This window comes from Cololabis saira, chromosome 3 (genome assembly GCF_033807715.1).
Source record: "Cololabis saira isolate AMF1-May2022 chromosome 3, fColSai1.1, whole genome shotgun sequence".
Classification (NCBI taxonomy): Eukaryota; Metazoa; Chordata; class Actinopteri; order Beloniformes; family Belonidae; genus Cololabis; species Cololabis saira.
The window spans coordinates 28,385,321-28,408,901 of record NC_084589.1 but is presented as its reverse complement, the minus strand read 5'-3'; the positions used below and the strand labels follow the sequence as shown (position 1 = coordinate 28,408,901).

Genomic DNA, 23,581 nt, shown 5'->3' with positions numbered 1-23,581 from the left:
AAGCTTTTACCACTTTATCATTTGGTTTTTCAAAACCGAAAGTTGCCATAGCAATAAAAGCGCCATGAGTGGAACATTTAGCTTTTTTTTTCCCCATTCTCTCTCCAAATGCAGATTATGTGGTTGTAGTTGTCTGACTTTTCATTTGCAAATTCTTAACATACTTTGTTGGAGACAGTTCAGGACTGCAGACAGACCAGTGCAGTAACTGTGTCCACTTCTTTTTCGACTTCTTTCCAGTGTGTGCCGAATGTGGTGTGTTACAACCAAAAACGTAATAACGGCCAATAATGTAATAATTTTGGCCATTTCAAATGTAATAAAGCCAATAGTGTAATAATGTGCCAATAATGTAATAAAACTTTTGAGTCAATAATGTAATAACTTTTTGCCGATAATGTAATAATTTTGTAATATTTTTTTAATACCAGGCCAATAACGTAATAACCAGCCAATAATGTAATGACTTATTACATTATCGGCAAAAAGTTATTACGTTATTGGCTCAAAAGTTTTATTACATTATTGGCACATTATTACACTATTGGCCTTATTACATTTGAAATGGCCAAAATGATTACGTTATTGGCAGTTATTACGTTATTGGCCATTATTACGTTTTTGGTTGTAACATGGTGCTACAGTGTCTTGTTGAAAAATGAATGGTTGTTTATGTTTATGTTGCTCTAACAGTCATTGTTGTTCAAACTCATCTGTTTGTCGTTTGTGTCGCTAAGTAATTACACCACCAAACACTCAGTGGTAATGAAGAGCTTGGCTTCTTTTATGCAGTTGCAACATAATAAAATAAAGCATGTCTTATGTGAGTTGGAGCTAATAAATGAAAAGCAACAGGAATTTAACCGATCACATCTGCTGCAGTTCGCATCGGCCTGGCATGTAGTCACATTTCTGTGGCAAGGTGGAAGTCAGGCTTCGGTGCCGCTGACAGCCTAGTGCTCCCAGCTATTGCATATATACATTGTGGGTTTCGGCGTTGAACCATAAACCATGTTTAAGTCCTCTACTTATGCATGCTCTGCTGAGCGATCTGCTGGGCCTCCCTGTGCATCTGCTACCTCACTAACCCAAACAGACACATTAGTGCCAGTCACTTGCCACAGCAACAGAGTTAAAATACATTTCTTTGAACTGAATTCAATCTAAGGGGGTTAGGAAAGACCACTATTGGAGACAGATGCAAAGGATGAATCTGTATGATTAATGCTTGTGTAGACGGAAAGTTGTTTTGAAAGGAAACATCTGTGGGAGCTCCTGGTATCAGAACTTTTACCACATAATCAGTTGTGCGCCTCCTACAATAGCAGGTGGCCTGAAAACTGAAAAGTTTTGCTCTTTACAAATTATTTTAAATCCAACTGTGATTTTTTTTTTACTAGCAGAAAAAACATAATTCCTTGAACTTACCCAAGCAGGCAGATCCATTGACGTTGGGCTCATACCCGCCGTCACACACACATCCTCCGACAGGTACCAGCCACTCCCCCTCAGCGTTGCAGTGCATGCGAGGTGGCGTGCCTCCCTGCGCTTTACTGTGGGGGACACATGTTCCAGTCACAGGCACGAGGGCAGTCGGCTCCGCACCCGAGGGAGTAGCTGGGTATGAAGCCAAGTAGAGGCTGGTGGCTGGACAGCGCCGGTAGAAGATAGACACACCCATGAGGGAAACACAAGCTCCGCTGTCAACGATGGCCAAGACAAATCTGAAATTTAGGTCAGACGTGAAGTTAAGAAACAAGCAGAGCCCTGGGAGAAGTGATGCTGGAAAGCATGAGGAACAAATAGAGTGCTGAGACGGTTACCCTTTGCGTGTTAGGGGGGCAAAGCTGCGTGTCTTCACATTGATGCGGCTGTATCTGTTGGGCTGATACTGGTGAGGTGAGCTGGGCTCCACCTTTGAAAAACTCTTATCAGCCGCAATGGTGTCGATCTTCACCCAGCCCTCCCTCGTCTCCTTCTCCCCGCTGGATGGCTATAAGGACAGTCAACAATGTAAATGATCAGAAAGTTATGGGCATTAAAGAACAGAATAAGGGCTGGAAACTGTCAGTTTTGTAATTTTATTAAAAAACATGAAAGCATGACTACAAAAATACAAAAGCAAAATCCTTTTTGGCATATTCCCACCGTTGGTAAGGAGCGTAAACAGTGACTTAAACATAGGTTAGGCCCAGCGGGGGGATTGTGCTCAAGTCCTTGCCAAGACTTCAGCACTCCTTCCTGTTCTTTTATGACTCGTCTCTGATTCCTCATCAGGGTTTGATTTACATGTTTGAAAAGCATTTGAGTCCCTGAAGGAGAAACATATTCAAGTGTACCCCCCACCTCCCCGCCCACAATGACTGCTAATGCTCCTGCTGGCAATCCAATCTCAGTGGTTAAAAAAGGCCCAGAAAAAGGATTAAAACCACCACCAACTAAGTGCTTAAGATAGATAAATCATATACAGTCTGTCTTCACTGATGACACATCAAGTTCAGAGACTTTTTTTTTTGTTTTTGAAGCATGTGTGATTATTCCATGCTGTGTTTTAAACCTGTTAATCAGTTGAACTGACGTGACCTTCGTGAGAACCACATTGGCACATTTTTGCCTTTTGGATGAGCGTGTCTCACTAGCGTGGTCTGAAGAGGCCGTCAGTTTCTGAAGCTTTTCTTCAGTAATCGGGGGATTATACAATTAGTCCATTTCGGGATTAAATGGACGACAAAAAAAAAAAGAGGCTTTGCTGTTTTGATGCGAATGGAAATGAATCACAAATGAGGAGTTTAGTAATTGTGTTTGATGGCGTTTTGCCTAATGGGGTGGGGGAAGAAGAAGAAAATAATGCTTGTTTAATACAGAATGGATAAATGAGAAAGTTGCTGCCTCGTGGAGTCTGCGCTCCAGAAACGGTGTCGCCCGTGGACTGGGTCTAATCAGAGCTTTGTACATCAAAGACGTCACCGTGGTGTGAGCGCTGAACGACGCCTGCTTTTTTTCACACGGAGCCCACAAAGGTCAAGTAAATGTGTACTGGGGAGCATATATATATATCTTTTATTTAACCAGGTAAAAAACTCATTGAGATTAAAACCTCTTTTTCAAGAGTGACCTGGCCAGCATGTTGCCTGGTTGTGGCATCACATGAGCAGGAAGGTCATAATGTACACAAAAACATCACTTCTTTTATATTTTTCTTTTATCTATGATTCAAAAGTATACTTGGCTTGAACTTCCATCAAGCTTCAGAAAAAATTTGGGTCAAAATTGTATTGTGGGAGGCAACTTTGTGTTGTTGTCTTCTACATTTTACGACTTCTACGAGTTTAGCATAATTTAATTTAATTTAATTAAAAAATCTACACAGTGGACTTAACTTTCAAAATGAGATAATATGAGATATATGAAATATAAAATAATGAAATTGCTATTTCATGTGTCTTATGTGCACATGTCATTGTGTCATGAAGCAGCATGTCACTGGGCGTCTGCTGATTATTGATTTAGTCAGCGTGTGAAATGTTGAGCAGCAGCTGGAGCGACAAGTAGCAAGAGGGAGACGAGCAGCAGACTGAAAGGTGAGCCTGGTATTCTGGTGCTGTGTGAGTGGCAGAGCCTGCTTTGACTGTCTTGTTCTGTGGTGCGGTGCTGAGTTGTTGTCACGCCACTTGTGGTCACCGTCATCAGGAGCACGAAATGCTGCCTGGCAGATTCCAGATGAGGAGAAATCCACACCGTAACAGACGTGTCGCTCAGAAGGAAATGACTTTTGTTGACAGTGAAACTATTTGGACGAGTTACACCTCGTCTTCATTAATCATGGTCTAGTTCTGATCGTTGTAGTGGTGCAATCCAACGCTGTTTTGTTTTTGTCTTGTGTATAAAAAAGAAGGTGGAAAAAAGATACATGAGAATTTTTACTGCTTGAAAAAGCTGTTTTAAAAAATGGTTGCACTCTCACCCCAGGTGCAAAAAGAATCATCTGGAAATACCATCTAAACCTTTTGAACCATTTTTCTGGGAGTAATTTCAACCTTTCTGACATTTCACATTAGATATAGACTGAAATAGTATCTTGGAAAGCTGGAGTTCACATATAAGTAGGTGGTGTACAGTCATTGTACTGCATTCAGGGTTCAGCCTCACCTCAGCCACCCAGGTCCTCATCAGCTCTCTCTGGGTGTCGGCCTGTTTGTAGAACAAGGTCAATGTTTCTCGACAGGTGGGTGACGGCGTGCGCAGACTGGCACAGTCACGTACCGAGAAACGCAACGTTACGAACACCCGTGGAGCTGAGTGGCGGTACAGGAAAGGCGTCGCCAGCCAGTTGTCCTGCAGACGGGGATTTTGGTTGACATTACAGACCTCAAAGGTCCGTATGAGCTTCCCCCGGTCATCCAAGACACTGACCTCATCCCACTGAAACAGAGAGAGAAGATACTGAGCCTGGATGAGAAAAACAAGGTGTGAGCTCCAAAACAAGCCCGTACAAGCCCACATCATAAAAGTTAACATTTTCTGAATGACATGACTTTTCTTTACCAACACGCTGTTTCTTTACCCTTTTTCCACTTTAGCTAATTATGATAAAAGCATCTCTTATGTTTTGATATTTAACACACTGGTCCTGAATCCTCAAGTGAAAAGCTTTTGCTTTTTTCTCATCCTAATCATAGACTGTGCATGTGTCCTTGTTCTCCACAACAGTCATTCAGCTGTCCACGCATTTAATTATGATCACAAAGTCAGTAATTAATCCACTTGAGCCTTTGAACAGAGAGCACCCGTCAAGTATTGTAGATGGAGCTGTAATGACAAAAAGATAGACTAATTAATTAATGCAAGTTTCTCCCTGTGGTAAAGCTTCCAGCTAGTTTTCCGCTTGATCCGCTCAGGTTTTGCAGCTTCCTGTCTCTGCTCCTCTAAAGTCAGGTGGATACATTTTGCACGTGGAGCTAGAAGCAATGACAGATGACATTTAACAAGCAGATCACATGGAGCTACAGCACAGCAGAGCTTTGAGCTATCTGCTCAGATAACAATGTCTGATGCTAATGTCCAGTGTTGTCATGGTATTATTTTTACATGAAACAAGCTTTTGCCTATCAACTCTCCATAAACTTTCTTTTCTCTGGATACATTTTCCTTTTGTTTGGATATCTTTGCTCTGCTTGCACCACTTGACCGCAAAACTGTTGTGATTTGAGATGGGACAGGTAATGAAATTGGGATCTATTGTGGGACATGTACACCTCTAAAACCATAACTACAATTTTAATCTGTGGTATAAGACTGTTTGTTTGCTCTCACTGATGTGGGGGTCCAGATTTGGCCCACAGGCATTGTGATGCGTGAGTAAGGTGTTAAACCACTAATTTTGAAGTTCATTTTATCCACAACATGGAAGGACTCAAACTCATTTGTGATCTGTTTTCATGGGGATATTGGTGCGGCACATCTCAAGGCACGGCTTGAAAAACAACAATCATTTAGTGAATGAACATCATTCCGTATTGACGGAGACGTAAACTCACTGGGAAACTTTTCACCGAAGTGATAAATTAAGAATTTACCGTATTTTCTGGACTATAAGCCGCTACTTTTTTCATAGGTTTTGAACCATGCGGCTTATACAAAGGTGCGGCTATTCTGTGGATTTTTCTTCCACCGCTCGGGCGCTCTAACCGGAATTAGAATAAAAACTAAGACAAAATAAATGCAAAGAAGAATACGCTACTTCTTCTTTAGCAGATAGAAGTAGGTAGAAGCAGATTTCAAACAGATAAATAGATAAATAAATACTGGTTATTTTCTCTTGGTTCTGTTCTGTTTTAATCAGCAAAGTTGCTGCCGTGTTAAAAGACACTGTTAGGAAAGGATCTATTTAGGTACAAACATGTACATCATTTACAGTTCAAAATGGTTCTGTACATGTAGTAAATGTCTAATCTAACAACATAAATATTTGCGGCTTGCATATCTTTTTTTTTAAATAGAGCGGATGCGGCTTATATACGGGTGCGGCTTATAGTCCAGAAAATACGGTATTTCCGCTTTTTCCACATAGCACGTGCATTACTGAAAAGAAAAGGAAATCCCTTTCAAGCTACTGAGAGAGCAGACAGAGGCAGCCCTCACATATCTGTGCTTTCAAATAGCAACATGGCACTGCGGGACCAGCTGGGTGGCAGCAGCGTTGCAGCCTTTTGGGTCTCACAAGCCTTTTTCACAATGGAGGTGTGCAGCACTGGCTCGGCTGTGTGAGGGAGTACGTGCAAGTCTGTTTGCTGTTTTAATACCCTGCAAAGGTCGTGTCCAACTGTTTTGTGGGGTCTTAGGAAACGACAACTTCTGTGCCAGTCCAATAGTTGTTACCACCTCCTTGTAGACAAAGGCCTCAAAACCACAAGCTAAGCTATGTTCTTGGTCACTGCAGTGTTATTACAGACACATTTCAAACTCTCAGCAGAAATTGTTTGGAAGAAAACTATGTGACAAGTTAAACTGGCAACAATGGACTGGTCTTCTGTGGTGACATGTGCCTGTTTTTCAGCGTTTGCATGTGCATGTGCATGTGCATGTGCATGTGCATGTGCATGTGCATGTGCAGCATTGTTCACATGTGACAGGTGGCGGACCCATGTTTGTCTGACTTGTGGCAGCTGTTGTGCCATAAAATGATCAGATTTTGTTGTATTTTGAAGGGAACTGAATACTTCTGGATGCACAAATGGGTTTGTACCGTAGATATGAATCATAAGGGGAGAAAAACCGAGCAGCCTGGCTTGGAATGGAGACTGTGTCAGATGAGACAAAATGTCAGGGGAGATAAAACATAAAAGCAGGGGCAAGTTTGGCTTCACCAATTATACAGCATGGTGCCTCCAGAGATGAAAAGGCTCTGCTTTGTACTTGCTTAGCCTTGGGTGACAAGCAGGGCCTTTTTGGTTGTAATATAGAAGAATTATGTATTAGGCTTCATCATCATTATTCTCCCTACAACAATGGAAAGAGAACAAAAGGTCCTGACATTATTGGAGTGCAATAAGCGTGTTTGATTCAGTGTTTGAACATGTTACTGTATCTTTACATGCGTGGTTATCCTTCTCTGTTTGATGATGAGAACCAGTATGAGCAAAATCTTGCAGCATCACACATCAGCGAGTGATTTCATATTTGGCCAATTGGAATAATGACAAAATCGGTGAGCAGCGTCTGCGGCGCTGTTAGACTAATGGAGTAAAAGGACGGTTTTCTTTCTTCCAGGCTGTAATTCATCGTTTCAGACAAGGGAGTGAGTTAAATCGGATACAAGGGACAACAGAGAACACATGGTTGAAGGGAAGGATGCAGATGGAGAAGGTGGGGGGAGAAAAGAGCATGGGATATTAGTAAAATATTGTGCGTGTGTTTGTCTGAGGCAAGGTGAGGCGGCCGTGCTGAAATCCTGACGAGAATCAGCAGCATTCCTTTCATGCAAAACCACATTTTTAAATTTACTTTTTTGACCTTAAACTCCCACTACATATGTGACCTCTCATCCATCCTGCCCTCTATTCCTGTTTTTTTGTGTCTCTTAGATAATATATATGTAAAAGGTCAGATTGGGAAGGAGGGGTATATGAATGGCTGAAAAAAGGGAAAAAAATAGGGACGACTCATCTTTGTGATTTAATTTGATCTGAGATGCTGGACAGCCACGCGAGCTCTCCTGTGACAGAGGACGGGGAGGGGTAGGGCCTCTGACATGACACACAAACACTGAACTGTACAAGCAAGTGAAGCCATGCACATTTACGCCAGAGATCATGTTCTCATACGACACAAACACACCGAGTAATAGCACAGGATAATGACTAAGACTAAAGCAAAGTCAAGAGTAAAGTTAGAAATGAAGAGTTTCTTCATCTGCCGCTGAAATGAAGTAATGGGCTGAGCGGAGGTTGAGTGAGGGGGGTTGGGGATAATATGAGGCAGAGATCAAGTGAAGCTTTAAAGAGCAAAGGGAGGGATGTTTTTTTAGAGGGAGATATGGATGAAGAGACAAAGATGTATTTTAGATGAATGGGAAGGCAGTAAGAAATGAACCCGCAGCAGAGAAAGATGCAGTAAAGGATATCCACTGACCCTAAAGCAAGAAAGGAAAGAGTTTAAAAAAAAAATAAGAACACAGACTCTCAGACACTTATAACATCACTTGTTCTCTCCCCTTCTCACTGGTCTGCCTTCCTACTTCTCTCTGCTTTACGCCCCGGGTCAAGTAACCATATCTCCATCTCAGAAGCACTTCTCATCCAGAGATCCAGAGACTACGGTGTAAAAAAAGAAAAAGGAAACTCATGCAAATGCTTGCTCAGGCACACACTCAACCACAGATGCATGGCCCCCTATTAACAGCTGCCATCATGGTTCACATGTTTCAACACACACTAGGTCCTATTTAATCAAACATCCTGTACAATTATGCTCCAACGCTGGAGGCCGAGCTGGGATGATGATGACGACGATGATGACGGCAGAAGATGTAATGTGGGGGAAGATAACAGGCGGATGTGATTGTGTATGCCAGCCAGAGGTTGGATAGAGACGATTGTTCTGTATTCTGGTAGAAGCTGTCGGTTCAGAAAACTTGTCAAAAGTATCGCTTATAAAGATATCTAAGACTTTTTTTTTTTTGTTATCAAGTTACATTTCAAAAAATGTGCTCACACACTCGTAGCGTTGTGTCGCACCAGAAGACTATTCAGAGGTTTCCTAAATGCAGTTTGACGGATGTTCTCAACAGTGAAGACGATTAGGACGATGCATGAGTGTAATTATGAGACATATTAGAAGTGAGCCGTAATCACTCACAGATGAATGAATTTAAGTGACCCAGAAATTGACCTTTGCACAGTCACGCAAGTACACACACAGCAAGCGGTAACCACCAACTGCAGCATCCCACACGCATTCCTACATTTACACCATTCAGTGTCAAACAACAAAAAAAAACACAACAAATCAAAGCTGGGAGACTGATACTTCAATCTGAGCTAAATCATCACGGATGAAGTCACACTGGTAGAAGAAACAGAGAAAGACAATGTTGAGCTATACTGAAGTCCTGGAGGCTGTGTTAGGAGAAAGACAAGGTCCTGCTCTCTTCAAGTCCACTTGCTAATCACAAAGCCATCTTTTATAGGGTACAATAACCCTTACTTTAAACACTTAACGTTAAGCTATCATGAGCCTCACTAAAAGTCTGTAGGTGTGGTATCCATATGCCATGGAGTGGTGGCGGGGTGGGAACAGACCAAAAACCAGTCAGTGGGAGAGGGGAGGGAAGGGTGGAGTGGAGGAGTGGAGTCAGGAGGATGGGGGTTGGGGTTTAAACTCCTTCAGAAATATATAAAGCTGCGAAGCCTGTCTCAGAAATGATTGAACTGGGATTTTCAGGCTCTTGTGCAGTTCCCTTACATACGTGGTGCAACATGAAAAGCAGCCCAGGACAAGCGACTGAAACGAGCGTTTTTGCAGCAGAGTTTCATGGAGGAAGCACATGCTGCCCTTTCAGACGTGTCCTGCTGTGCGCTGCCAGCCACTGCAGCGACGACAGGAACACAGTGACAAACAGAAACGCTGTTGTGCATGTTTAAAATTATTGTAATCACAGCAATCGTGGTAAATGAGCTGAAAGGGGAAATTTATACCACACTACAGTGTTTGTGGTTTATTTCCATGTGTGAAAGTGTGAAACAAATCGCGCCAGTTTTAAACCGACAGCAATACTCTGGACATGTGTTAGCCGGCAAAGTGATCATCATATCCACAGGGCAGAGTGTTGATGCTGCAAGTCATGGCTAGGTGTGCCTATTTGTTTAAAGTCAACCAACATAAATTCACATATTAAAGAGCTAGTGAGTCATTTTTATTTTTTTTCAAGTGCAATTACCCCTGATTGTCAGATATGATTGGATATGAAGCACAGAAAATGCTTTATATGGTTTGAAAGACTCATCTGCTGTTAGAGCAACAGATTAGTCTGTATTTTTTTTTTTTTTTTGCTTCAAAAAGCCTCTTATGTCTGCAGAATCGATGCCAACTGTGGTCAGCTCTGTGGCGTCGCTCTTGCAGAAACACAAAATGTGCACCTGCTAGGTAGTTTGAAGTCGACCTGCTGCTTCTATAGCAAGCAGAGCGATAGGAACAACTGCTGGTTCGAGGAACAATATCCCATCACTATCTAGGGGTTTAAAGCATGGTCAGAATGGGAGAGCGAAAAACAAATACTAAGATCTCATTATTATCTGACCTAGAATTTATGCTCAAATGAATAGACAAATCATTGAAGTCAAACCTGCTTTCTGCTACCTTGCAAAAATCCCTTCTGTGAAAAAAAAAGTGCTTAATCCCCCAACACCACAAAGTCCCATGAACAAAGTGATTATAACCTAGCTCTTAAAACCCAGCCACATGTTACTGTACATGTGTGCAACACATTTGACGGGCCTCCGACTGCTGGAAGGCACTTTGACAAACACTCCCTGCTCACCCCCGTGTCAGGATAGGTGGTCCAGCCCAGCTCGGAGGTCGTCTCTGTTGTGTCCAGCAGCATCACTGGGAGATGAGAAAAAAGCAGAGGGAAGAAAAACAAAGGTGTGAGAAAATAGAAGGAGTTACTTTCAGCCTGATGCTATTGATTGCCGCTCAAGAGTCTCTCTGAGAAACAGCGTGAGTGCTGAAGAAGCAGAGACGGTGAAACAGAATCAGTAATCATGAGATATTCTCTGAAGGACCGAGTTCAACAGACTGCATGACTCTGTGATGCCATGAAGATTTAAAGCGTGGATCTGTGCTCGAGGTGCACTTTCTAAAGTTTCTTTTTTCTCTCTTTCTTTTTTGAAGGAGCTTTTTCAATCAAACAGACTTTCCTCCTTTTGTTAAATCTCCCAAGAAATCAGAGGCCGGTCTACCGTCAGCGGCACAGGGCCAGGTTTTTCCTCCACATGTCTTTTTAAAATTTTCTTTGTGCAATAATATCAGGTCAAGCACCAGCTGCGTCCATCTGTCAAACCTCATAGCTGATTCTGACTGATGATGTATGTGGGAGCAATATTATTGGCTTTCAAATTTAACTGACTCACCTGATTAAAGGTCAAACTTCCCAACTTAGAAACGCCATTAATAGCTGCTGTTACTGTTTTTTTTTCTTTAATGCTTCTTAATTTGGTCCAAAGGGAGCCCTCTTTATTTTGTTAGAGAGATACACTCGGCGTTCGACTTTTGCTGCAAGTCTTAATAGATATTTGCTCTTTTCCTCTCATCTCTGAGGAGAATGGGGTATCACTTTTATGTTGGAGTGTATTTTCCCATAATTTGCTTTTGGGCTTAAGTGCTTTAAAAAGCGCACTGCTAAAAAGAAAAAAAATTACACACACACGCCACACAGACACTGTAATGCTAAGTGCTGCCTGCTGACACATGGCAGCTTCCCACACAGAACTGAAACCCTTGAATTTTCCATTAGTATTCCAAAACTACGGCCACTGCTGTTCCTTCAGTCTGGCACAGCCTGCGCCACCGATTGAATGCAAGCCAAAGTTTTGTCGCGCTCACAGAGATGGGAAACATTTCAGACTTCAGGTTAGGATGCTTGCACAGATGGAGTTAATGGAGAAATACACACATAGCACTTGTCACCTAGAGAGAGCGGTAGACACAGATCCACGTACAGGGCACTGTGGGAGGCTGCAGCTACTCTCTCCATACAAATGAATAATTCTTCTCATTGTCATCATATTTTAATGCCTTCTTTTCTGTTTAATGTCATACGCTTACTCACAAAAGAAAAGTAGGCTTTCTTTTTCTCTTTCTGACATTTATACAAAGAGCAACAGAATAATGCTAAACTCATAATCCACCTCTGCACAGGGATTCGAAAAGATACCCAGGCCCAACAAACCAACAGCAATCTGCAGAGAGAGATATAATTTTATTTGCCTCTTCCTCTTTCTCAAAAAACTGAATCCCACTGCTGGTCTCAATAAAACAAAACAACAAGAACACGATGCCTATTTTGGCAAAAAACATAGATCACCTCGACCTATCTAATCCCCGATGGCTAAAGATTTATTATTTTTTTAGATTTTTACAAACAGATGGAAACCCCACAAATCTGTCCGCCAAGCCTTCATTTCCCAGTCTGTCTGTATTACTTAAGTCGCTCATTTTCAGAGGAAGTCCATGAGGATTTGGGGTGATATGAATTGTATGAGGAGAAGAATATAAATGGACTGTGACAGCTCAGGGTTAGGCCGCCTTGGGCATCAGAACAAATAGTTTTTGCGTGCAGCGTGTGTCCGTACAGCTTGGCGAGTGGAACTGGCGGGGCGATGGGGATAAAATCAGCTCCAGGGAGGAGGATAAACCAGATTCCTTCAGTGACACACCTTTTCTGCTTTGTTTCAGGATGCAACACAAGCAATACACAAGCCGTGTCCGCTGATGCAAGTCCTCACTGGATAACTACTGGATACATGAAACTAATAAGTTATGATTACTCATAAGCTCGCCATGCACTGTGACCTTATTAAATATCATCCTATTTATATCTGATAGCATATAGACACTAATGCTGCAAATATGTCATTTCAAATTCATTTAACCCTCCTCTCCAGCGCACGATCATGGCTAAATAATACATAATGTTGTAATGTTGACATAAATATTTATGCTCATATTATTTAGATTCCTATTTTAAGAACCAAAGGCTCACGCTATGTATTTTTCCCACTGTTTTCAGTTACAAACCTGTACATCAGGATTACATGGGGGAGCGTTCAAAGGGCTTCATGCATGTCTCATTGTGTGAGCTAAACAAGCTGAATAATTCACCACGACATCCTTAGATAAGCAATGAGTGCTGCACACCTTTGAAGAATTAGCTTGAGCCGAGGAATCATAGCCGTGGTGCGCGCACAAGATTTCCGTGAACAAAAGAGAGAGACCTTTACTGGCAGGTCCACTTGGCAGTAAAAGCCCCTTTATTTAACTCTCAGATAGCCCCTCCCGACATGCAAAGTGCCACAACATCTCTGTTAGAGGTCCGTCTGAAAGCTGAAAACACTCAAAGTTTGTCCCCGACAGTTTTAAGAAGTGCTGAGTCTGCAATCCGAACCTGAGTGCTGCGTTAATGCACAGCGGCCTTGTCTTGTGCTGATGTTTGTTGCCCACTCCACTCGATACCGTTTCCATCTGGTCCCCTGTCATCCGCCCCCTCTTCGCATTGTGTGTATTATTCATCGAAAAAGTGACAGAGTATGACATCCCTGTACATTAAATGAGGAGATACGCTCTGGTCCATTATTGATGGTGGGTCTGTTTGTTTTGGGAAGTGCTTTGATAACCAAAGCAAGAAAAATGGAAAACAATAGAGTCGAATAACCCGTGGTTATGAAGGGAAAGGATGATATGATTGTGCATATGAATCTGCCCCCTTCCCTGCTCCCCCTCTCATTCTGCTGAAGCTGTGGGTGTAAATGCTCTTTTCTCTTGTTGCAGAGGTGACCTGCATTACTGTACCCAGGGCCACTGGAGGGTTCTCTTCAGCTGAATGACTCTCCATCTTCTGCTCTCTTCACCCATTTCTCTGTGCCCAACACTTATCCTCCCTGTGTTGCTATGCATGCGCCAACACTCTCCAGCGCTAAGTGCTATCAATGATGTCGCACCTCTTACAGCACACTTTCCCGAGCTCCCTCCTCACACTCGGCAAGGAATTTTGGTGTTAATATTGACGAAGACTAGACGGGTGTGAGTGTGAATTATGCCCTAACACCAAAGTAAACCGAGAGTACAAAGTCAAAGAGCTCACAGGTAACAGAGACATGCACACACATACACTTTCACAAAAAGTTCCCACAGTGCCTGCAAGCATTTTAAACCGCAGTGAGATTGTGTTTTCCCTTTTGTCCATTCATCCACCCATCTCTAGCCATTTTTCATGTGCTCCGGATGCTCCCACCCACAGACAGCCATTCAAAGACGGGGCTTACACTAAACCTTCATTACAAACAACCGCAGCGAGAATGATACACCGAGACAGAGTAGGAGCAGGAGGAGGAGGCGTGCGGAAGGAGGGGGACTACCATGACTGCAGAACTAAGCATGCACATGTCTACAGGCGTTATCAAAAACTCTCTGGTGATTAAGATGAATGAAAGTGCAGCTGCAACAAACAGTGTTTAAGCCAGGTGAGATGACAGAGCGAGGTCTGAAGTGAGTCGCTGAGCAGGCAGCAACAGGCGCAGGTAGGAAGGCTTTTCACAAAAACAGACAACGCCTAGGTAAAAAAACCTTCTCCAAACTATGACTGGTTAGGTGACTTGTTTGGAGACAGGCTCATTTAAGCACATCTTAAAATAATAACTGAGTAAAGTTGAATTGCTATTTATCTTGTGAAACAGCTTAAAGTTTGTGTGTGAATGTTTGACTGTAAGAGCCACAGATGGTCTGACACAGATGCCCCCCAAGTCGAAACCTGAAAAGGTGTTTCTTACAAAATGAACCAGAGCTCTTAGATGATTGTCGAGTACTTAAATAATAAATAATTGCTAATATCTTAGCCTGGAGATTAGGGTAAAATAGGTCTGGCTCTGTCAGAAAGTGATCAAATCCACCGGTCAGTGCTCCTAGCTTTACAATGACAGTGATATAATATAGTATATAGTATATTGTTTGTATGTGCAGACACTGTCTCAGCCCCCTCGGTGTCGCCTTCAGAAAACCTTTCACTGTTTGCAGAGCAGTGATAAACATCAGCATCTTGCTTGGTTGGAGTTTCAGGAACAGACACAAACCAACTTTTTTCAGTCGTAGTCTGGACAGGTTTGGGCACCCAAACTATTTGGTTATGTTGTAAAAATCCTTGTGGTTTGGGTCAGTAATCTTGCTGAAAATGAAGTAAGAAAGTTAACAAAATACAAAAAATAAAACAATAAAATAAAAAGATAATAATAATAATAATAATAATAATAATAATAATAATAATAATAATAATAATAATAATAATAATAATAATAATAATAATAATAATAATAATAATAATAATAATAATAATAATAATGATGATGATGATGATGATGATAATAATAATAATAATAATAATAATGTCAGGTAAGCACTGCTACAGATCCATGCCAACTCACGTATTATGTTCATTGTCAAGCTTTTGAGGTGCTGGCAAGCAGATTTTGTTACTCAGCCAGGCTTGATCCCCTTTGAAATAAGCTCGGCACAAAGACTGGATGGCTGCAGTTTCGTGTGTGTTGTACAAAGAGTCGGATCAATTTTCTCACCTAACTCTGTGGGAAAAAATGGATTTTCCTTGAGTTTGAAACAATTAATTTAACCTTTCCAGGTACTTATACAGTACATCTTTCTATCCTGCTTTTGATCAAAGCACTCTATTTTAAAAGTTAGCACCGGATTAGGAGCATTTTTGTTGGATTTGGCGAGACAGGCTTTGTCCGAGAGGAGTCGTTCCTCATAACTTACATGTTCATTAGACTGAAGTGGTCTGACAGAGAGAAAATGTAGAATCAAAAGCGAAAGGAAAAATGCAGTATTTGTATCATATCAAGTTACTATTAAAGACAAAACCTGCTGTAAACACGTTTTCATCACCGTTTTCACCCTCAAAAGCCAGTATGACGCTGGAATGTAAATCTGAAAGGAGATCAGTTTAAACTAATCTCACTCAGCCATTTCTCAGTAGTGAAGCTTTCAACTGTTAAATTTTGCCTCAGTATGTTTGGCTGATGCCAACACACAAACTTGTTAAGCAGCAGCTTTTAATATGAAATTCAAAACTTAGGGCTACATTCCTAAGTCACAACAGTCCATTCATATTCAGATTTCATTTAGATCTTGGCGACAACTCTGAGCCTGTCTGCACGGGAGTATTATCGGTGGCTCTATCTGCCACGACAATGACTGACTCAAAACAGAAAATCCTGGCTCACAGCTGCTTGAAGGCTGCGTCCTCTCAAACTGCAAATGGAAGATATGTGATTCATTTTAGGGAAATGTGACCTAATGTCATTACGAGTGCTCTCAACAGCCATAGAAATGATGTTGCTTTTGAAAAATACATGTGAGATCTAAAAATAAAGCCCGGCCACAGATAAATGTTGTAGTGTCAGCGATTAGGACGTCGCATCCTCCGCTCCCCCATCAGCATGTGATTTCTGCAGCTCAGTGAACACGCAGGGAGGGAAGGGAGGAGGACGCTTTTCAAGGGTGTTTGTGGGATCGGTTCTGCTGCTCTCCTGCTGTGACAAGTGTGCCATTTATTTTCTTGTCACACTTTTGCTAATTCATCAAGTCCTGTAAAAGCAGATTACCACACCAAGGATAGGAAGGTTAATCCGTCTAATTAATACTCAGTTAAAGCTAGAAACAAACGCTGGGAAAGATGGTCCAGCTGACCTCGAAGTGAGAGTGTCAACAAACCCCCAAGTTCATCCAACATGGTGCGTTAGGTACCCACGCCTTCCCTCACTGCACACTTTGACCTTTGTGAAACAAAAGGGGACTTATTATTCATGAGATTTTTTTTTTTTGTCTTTATTTAACTTTGAAATAACAATATAAGTTGCTAGGAGGAAAGTTGTTTTATATGCAGTAAATAAATAGACTGGACCTCAGATTTGACAGATAGAAGTTGAAGGTAATAATAATAATTTGCTGCAGAATGCATGACTATTTAGTTTATTTAGTGTTATTTAAAGAAACTACTGATATATGAAATGAGGAGCTATAATTTTAAGTAGGGATATGTTAATCTACACTTACTCCATGATAATGAAAACCCCTAAACTTCTTTGCAGGGACATGTTTATGTGTTCACAGTGTAGCCTGCTTAATTTATTTATTTATCAACGTATGGAAAAAGCTCACGCAGAGCATGGAGATTTAATATTGAAACATGTATGAATGAAAAGCATTGTTCTCTGAGAAGGTTTGAAAACTATATGTAATTTTAGTGTCCTTCACTGTTACTGTTGTAAGCATTTTTCTGTTACTGTAATTTCATTTTCGGTTATCCTAGTTCTGTGAAGTGATTGATCTAATTTCCCACTCCACTTATATAGTTATGCGTTGCAGACAGTTACAGCTTCAGTTCAGGGGCTTTGGTTTGAATTCCTGCAATGAACAGTTCAAATCAGGCTCTTCTGCAACATTTCCATCAGATTAAGGTCAGTACTTTGACTCGGCCATCCCAAAACATGAACTCTTACTTCTTTAACCATTCTCTGCAAGAACAACTTGTGACCATAGGGCACTTGCGGCATGACCCACTTTTTTTTGCCGTGATGCAGTTTATGAGCAAATGTCTTGACGCTTTCCTTCAGGTGTCAATCATCCATCCTACAAACTACCTCTTATCCTGGACCAAGTCTCTAGTGGAGTAGCTTGAGCAGAGACCTCCAGACCTCCCTTTACGTCCACCAGGGGCACGCGGATTCGTTACCAGGCCAGCTGAGGGACGTCCTCTCTTCAATGACTGTTGGGTCTATCCCAAAGCCTACTACGATGGTATGTATCCAGTACACCTCCCTCTGGAGGGCATGTGGCAGGTACGCTGACCCAAATGATGCCTTGAGCACCTAAATTGTCTCTTTTTAATATGGAGGAGCAGTGACTCTACTCTGAGCAATCCCAGACGACTGAACTCATCACCTCATCCCTAAGGGCTAGCCCAGACACCTTTCACAGGAAGCTAGTTTGCATTCTTATTTCATTCTTTTGGTCACTGCCGACATGTCATGACCACAGATTAGAGCTGGAACATAGATCATCCTGTAAAGTAAGAGCTTTGCCTTTAAGCTCAGCTCTCTTTTTACCACAACAGACCAGTACAGTCTCTGCGGTGATTCAGATGCCGCCCCAATCCCCCGGTAAATCTCCCGCTCAGGTTTATCCCTACCAGCGGCCATAGTGATACTTCAGCTTTTCCTCTTGAAGCAGGAACTCACTTCAAATCCAGAGGGGGTAATGTACACTTTTATGAGGACCTCGTTGATTGTCATGCTGGCGCTTCAGTCCAGTCATGTGATTCAGAATATTTTATTGCATCGTAGTGTAAAACTCAGATGTAGAAATGACTACATCCATGACTACTAGGAATGGGCGATATTTTACCGTTCACGATATACCGTCAAAAGAATTCCTCACGATAAGAATTTGTCATCTCGCGGTAAAAACGATAAATTCCCGTTGATGATGTTTTTGTGTAAAGCTGATTTTTGGAAGGAAGGAAGAAAAGAGGAAGGGAAGAAGGAAGGAGAGAGCAGGAGGAAAGAAGGAAGGAAGGGGAAAAAAGAAGGAAGGAAGGAAGGAAGGAAGGAAGGAAGGAAGGAAGGAAGGAAGGAAGGAAGGAAGGAAGGAAGGAAGGAAGGAAGGAAGGAAGGAAGGAAGGAAGGAAGGAAGGAAGGAAGGAAGGGAGGAAGGAAGGAAGGAAGGAAGGAAGGGGGAGAAGGAAGGGAGAAAACAAGGAAAGGAGGAAGGAAGGGAGAAAAGAGGGAAGGAAGGAAGGAAGGAAGGAAGGAAGGAAGGAAGGAAGGAAGGAAGGAAGGAAGGAAGGAAGGAAGGAAGGAAGGAAGGAAGGGAGAAAACAAGGAAAGGAGGAAGGAAGGGAGAAAAGAGGAAGGGAAGAAGGAAGGAAAGAGCAGGAGGAAAGGAGGAAGGAAGGGAAAAAAGAAGGAAGGAAGGAAGGAAGGAAGGAAGGAAGGAAGGAAGGAAGGAAGGAAGGAAAGAAAGAAAGAAAGAAAGAAAGAAAGAAAGAAAGAAAGAAAGAAAGAAAGAAAGAAAGAAAGAAAGAAAGAAAGAAAGAAAGAAAAATTCCCGTTGATTATGTTTTTGTGTAACAAACATGGCGGATCTGAGAGCGAGATAGATTCATAGTTAAAAAGGTGGAGTTGAATTGGTATTTTTTTTATCGTCATTTTTATCGTTATCGGGATAAATGCCAGAAATAATCGTGATACATTTTTTAGTCCATACCGCCCATCCCTAATGACTACCAACATGTTTAACAGATTATACAAACCGTAGCACAACCTCTCCTATAAGCGTAGAGGTTTTAGTGATGTAACCTAATGAAGTACCCATAGAAATGATTGTGCCACCTTTTCCTGTGAAAAGCTGTCACAATCAAAAAACAGATAAAACATCCTTCGTTTCATTTATGTTTTGCTAGATTTTTCTTTTTTTTTGTTAACTTTAAGGACTCCGATGACACATGATCATGTTGTTGGTGATACGTGACAACCGGAAAATTCCAGGCATCACCGCACATGTTGTTAGTTTGAGTAAGTCAGTGGTTCCTGGCCAGGCTTTTCTCGTGATGCTGTCCAGAGGCTCAGAGAAAAGTTTGAACGTTTTCTGACTTTTCTCCTTTTACCTCTTCCACCCACAATATAAACAAAACCATCTGCAAAGTTTGAAGGGGAACATGATGCTTTCTTCTTTTTTCCCTTTCTGATGAATGACAACAGACACCAACTTGGATGTATTTGTGTAAAAACTCACAACCAAAGATGAATGGATGATATAGCCAGATCTTTACAATGCTTATTAAATCATAATATCCTCTTTGGTTTACATTTATAGTAATTATTTATTTCAAATAAATTTTGTATTTTGTATTACAACACAGAGTATTTTCTTTTCTAAACTAACAGTGTCAACAGCAAAAGCTCCAGTTATGTTCGCAAGTATACTCTTTGAGTAAATGTTAGTTTTCACCACTTTTGAGTCTTTCTATTTGCATTCTGACCAGGATAATTGCTGACACAATTACACTGCATTGCCAAAAAAAAGAAAAAAAGCCACAACCTGGATTGAACTGATCCTCCCACTGGAAAAGTACTGCAGTGATGAATATGTTGCAGAGAGGAACAAGTTATCTAACCCAAGCTATCGCAAAGGGAAGCTTTTCAGTCTTTTAACAGCTGTGTGTCAGAAGACACATCCTGTGGTCGTATAAGATGTTACTCTGTTGCAGAAAACGACTCTGGATGGAGCTTAATGTTTTGAAATTGCATATTCTTGAAATTACATATGCGCTGTATAGCAATAAGTTAGAGAGTGTGAGTGACATATTGTGCAGCCTGATATGATTAGATCAAATTCAGAGGAAGTGAACCTGTCAGGTCACTTCATCATAAGATTCCCTGAAGATAAAAGGTTAATATTTGTAAAAATGTAGGGCTTGGCGAGCATCACCCTCTTCCCCGATGGAAAACCTTGGAAGATATCAGGTGTGCATCCACACAGGCCACCCCTTCAGGGTGTTTCATTGCGGCGGAGTGAGCACACAATCTCCCGCACACATCCAACAATTTAGAAGCCAATCATGTGCATTCCCATCAACAGTGCAGCAACATTTACACATGCAGCATGTGAAAGTGACACATCAAATGTCACTGGGGCCCTTTTTGGTTTATCTGCATACAAATTAGCAGACAGATGGCTTTCTAAGCGTAGCCACAATGATTTAAGGCAAAACTGCCAACTACGGGATGGGGACAAACACTAACAGAAAGACAGACAGCAAAGATAACAAGTAATGCAGAGCTGCAGCCTGTCAGTCCAGACGTCACTGAAATCATTAAAAACCCATGGTGACACCAGAGCCTCCTTTCATGATGTAACTTGATGTTTCTATTAACGAGGATTTGTAAGGACTTCCATATTGGGTTAATACTGTATTAAGAAGAGCTCTATTTCAATTAGACAAACGGAGTCAGGGGGCCAGTAATGCTGTGCAGCGTCTCTCCACTCTGTCATCCTGTCTCATCTAAGTCCAAGCCATCTGTTACAAACATGGCTCAAATCTGTGGCGTGACATTGACATATACGTTGGCGTTGTTAAAGACTATTACTGACACACACCGATACACTCGTCGCAGTAAAGCCAAAGAAGGATGAGTGTGAACAGGTGCAGCTCTCTCCAACACACAGCCTTATCCTTTGAAAGTAATTGCACGCTGACTCCTGACACGCTCTCTGGTGTCGGGGATAAGATGTAGTTGCTATGTATAGGCAGATCGTCCTGGCATTTATACACATACTGTATGTAAACTTCAGTCAAGGAATTGCTTTTTCAAACCGGCCCACTGAGGAACTCCATCCTCTGCATGGACGAGGTTTTGCCGAACTATCTGCCGTTATCACACTGTTAGAGTTAACAGCAACAAAGAGGAGAGACATCCGTTGAGTGGTAAACAGTCCTGGAGGGGGCAGGGGTCTCTGGTTCCCACATCCATGAGATCATGAGTGACACAAGGGGGCAGGGGGGCAAAGAGAACTGGGTTATGCAACTTATTATTCATGTTTCCTTGGCCTTATTTCCATATTCTTTTGTTCTGGGAGCTTGAGAGGACCCAGCACACACCTGGTACTTCCATCCCAGTGAAGTCCTATCTGATGTGCTCCTACTTAAAAGTACACGGATGCATGTTCACGGGTACATGCTCTTGGACACACAAAAATTGATACACACAAAGGGATGTGTGAGCCGGAGGGAAATGTGGTAATTGTTCAGGGGATCCCAAGCTGCAGGTGAAGCATCGATGTCTGTGGCCTTGTTTGCCATAGTTTCACACATGGTCAAAGTACAATTATTTCCTACAGAACTATCTCCAAAGAAGGCTTTAAAGGATCAATATCGCTATTTACTTCTGGGTTCAATACCAGCACATGATAACAGCCTCCACGCTCCAAACTCTCCATCACGCCATAACCACCAACACACTACACCTACACACACACACACACACACTACACCTACACACACACACACACACACACACACACACACACACACACACACACACACACACACACACACACACACACACACACACACACACACACACACACACACACACGCAGGAGTTCACTGCTTTGATGTGAAGTGTTCAAGCAAAAGTTTAGCTCTTACCTTCCTCTGCTGAATTAGGCTGGAAAAACAGACAGAGAGAAAAAAAGACACTCCACATCTCCACCACAGAATGACACTGACAGACAGAGAGGAAGAGAGAGAGCATGAAAAAGAGAGAAAGAGGGAGATGGAGCGCGAGTGTGTGTCGGAGCGACGGGGTGGGGGTGATGGGGGAGGAGTCTGCTTGGTCCCTTTCTCCAAGAGAAGGAGGGAGAAAGAACTGATTTTTTTTTTTTTTGGGGGGGGGGGGCAACAGAGTGATGAATAGATGAGGGAAGGAGAGAAAATATTTACAGAGCAGCACATACAATAAGTATGCTGCCAAGCGAGGAAGTGAACAAAACACTGTTGTCACAGAAACAGGAGATGAAGACAACAAAAAGAGTGAGAGGAGCAGAGTTTTAGTCAAGAAACAAAGCAAGAGAGTAAGGGAGACTTGGTGAGAGAATGACAGAGAAAGAAAGAGGTGGAAATATTAATACAAGTTTGGCTGGTCTTTAAAAAAAAAAAAACTGTCTAGACATGTCTGACAATGAGTGTTCCAGAGCTCCTCAGATGCCGCCTTGCAGACTTAGCCTCAATCTGTGGCATCCCTCACATATCTGGACACTGTGCTAACTTGCATTTTTTCAAGCTGTGGCATGTGAGAGTGTCCAACTTCTCCCTGCTGTTAGTCTTGCGCGCTCTCAGTTCTGCCATCATGGAAAATGAATGTAGTTCAGACACATTTTCTGCTCCTCTTCATCCTTCATGTGGCTTCTCTCTTCCTAACAACCCCCTTCTTCTCCATCCCCTCCGTCTCTCAGGCACACCATTCTCTGCTTCTCAGTCAGGACAGCTCATCCAGACAGTCTCTGTAGACATGCACGCATAAAACGAGCACACACGGACACGCACACAACTGAAAGCCCCCTCCTGATCCATGCACGCCCCCCACTGGTCAGTGTGCAGGTCTGCACGGTGTGGACGCGCTTTCATGCTCCAGTTCACTGGGATCAGGGAGACGTGGTGTGTGTCGGCTTGACACAGTTAGATGGCCCCATTCCCAGCCATTCAGGGGGCCCTTCGACCAAAAGCTGTGGGTTCGGAGGGGTCGAGGTCCTGAAGGTAACGAGAGGCACGAACGGGGGAATTACAAACTTTTTTTCGTTCAGCAAGGCGTTTTATGGAGTAAAGGCTGATTTATGGTTCCGCGTTACACCGACGCTGGCCTTCGGCGTAGGGAACGCGGCGACGCGCACCGTACGGTGCTTACGCCGTAGGCTCTACGTCGATTTAACGCAGAACCATAATTCAGGCTTTAGAGTGCCGTGAAGATTAATCTACAAAATAAGAAAATTAACGTGCATATTAAAAAAGCTGTAAACGAAAAAAAAAAGTTTAGAATTACACAAGAAAAGAAAAAAAACTATGGAGAATGAATAACAAGATTTTTATTAATTCTTTCCTCAACCTTTCACGTTTTTGACATTTCTTTTATATTTTCCGTCATGTTGTTTCTTTATCTCTGTTTCTCTTTTGCTGTTAAAATTATCTTCTGCACGTAAAACAAAAAAAAAATGCATCTTGTACTTTGATTTAAGGTAA

General features: G+C 42.1%; 1 protein-coding gene across 1 annotated transcript in view; it reads right to left on the bottom strand.

The window, feature by feature from the left end:
• Nucleotides 1-22,091, bottom strand: part of ephb6 (eph receptor B6) — a 45,560-nt gene extending 23,469 nt beyond the window's left edge. The window contains exons 1-5 of the mRNA XM_061717045.1: nt 21,995-22,091; nt 10,538-10,602; nt 4,150-4,422; nt 1,824-1,993; nt 1,429-1,724 (exon numbers count right to left, since the gene is read on the bottom strand). Coding sequence (XP_061573029.1) covers nt 1,429-1,724; nt 1,824-1,993; nt 4,150-4,422; nt 10,538-10,602; nt 21,995-22,052 — 862 coding nt within the window. The 5' untranslated portion in view covers nt 22,053-22,091. The remainder of the gene's footprint in view (nt 1-1,428; nt 1,725-1,823; nt 1,994-4,149; nt 4,423-10,537; nt 10,603-21,994) is intronic.
• Between the last annotated feature and the right edge of the window lie 1,490 nt (nt 22,092-23,581).